At 27.3% G+C, this 560-nt stretch overlaps 1 protein-coding gene across 2 annotated transcripts in view; it reads right to left on the bottom strand.

Moving 5' to 3' along the window:
- Positions 1-5: 5 nt before the first annotated feature.
- Positions 6-560, bottom strand: part of LOC108571579 (clathrin light chain) — a 2,613-nt gene continuing 2,058 nt past the window's right edge. For both annotated transcript variants that reach the window (XM_017933650.1, XM_017933651.1), the window contains one exon: positions 6-186. In XM_017933650.1, coding sequence (XP_017789139.1) covers positions 6-186 — 181 coding nt within the window. The remainder of the gene's footprint in view (positions 187-560) is intronic.

The raw sequence follows: 560 nt of genomic DNA, 5'->3' as shown, positions 1-560 counted from the left end.
TTTAATCAAAGACTGACTGGAGCAGGTGGAGTTTGTTTTAATTGTAAAATAATCGAACGCATTCGAGAAACGTCTTTGGAAGTACGAGAAGATTTTGGATTAAAATCGCAAAGTTTTGCAATACGTTCCCATTCCGTTCCTGGCTCCACTTCATCAGCTTCCGCTACAAATTGTTTTTCTGCGTTCCTATAGATAAATGTATTATATTACATAACATTAAAAGTAATGAAATTCAAATGTGACGATACTTGTACATTAAATGCACTAATGACATTGCAGTGTATGAATTGAACAATTTTGTTTTTGTTTCTTACATATAACGTATGTAGCGATGTAAAACTTAGAACATTTTTAAACAGTTTTTACTTATATTATAGAAACTGATGAAAATGTGTATACATTAGCATTCACTATATTTAAATACTTATCATACTTTCTATTCATAAAACAGAAAATGAAAAAATGTTTCTTTTTTATGTATCATAATACTAAAAAATCAAATATAATTCAGTGACATTTATTAAATTTATGAAAATTGTAAAGATACTAAGATGGTAATT

Source organism: Habropoda laboriosa, unplaced genomic scaffold, assembly GCF_001263275.1.
Source record: "Habropoda laboriosa isolate 0110345459 unplaced genomic scaffold, ASM126327v1 scaffold40, whole genome shotgun sequence".
NCBI lineage: Eukaryota > Metazoa > Arthropoda > Insecta > Hymenoptera > Apidae > Habropoda > Habropoda laboriosa.
Note: the sequence above shows the minus strand (reverse complement) of the source record. Positions and strands in the feature narration are given on the sequence as shown.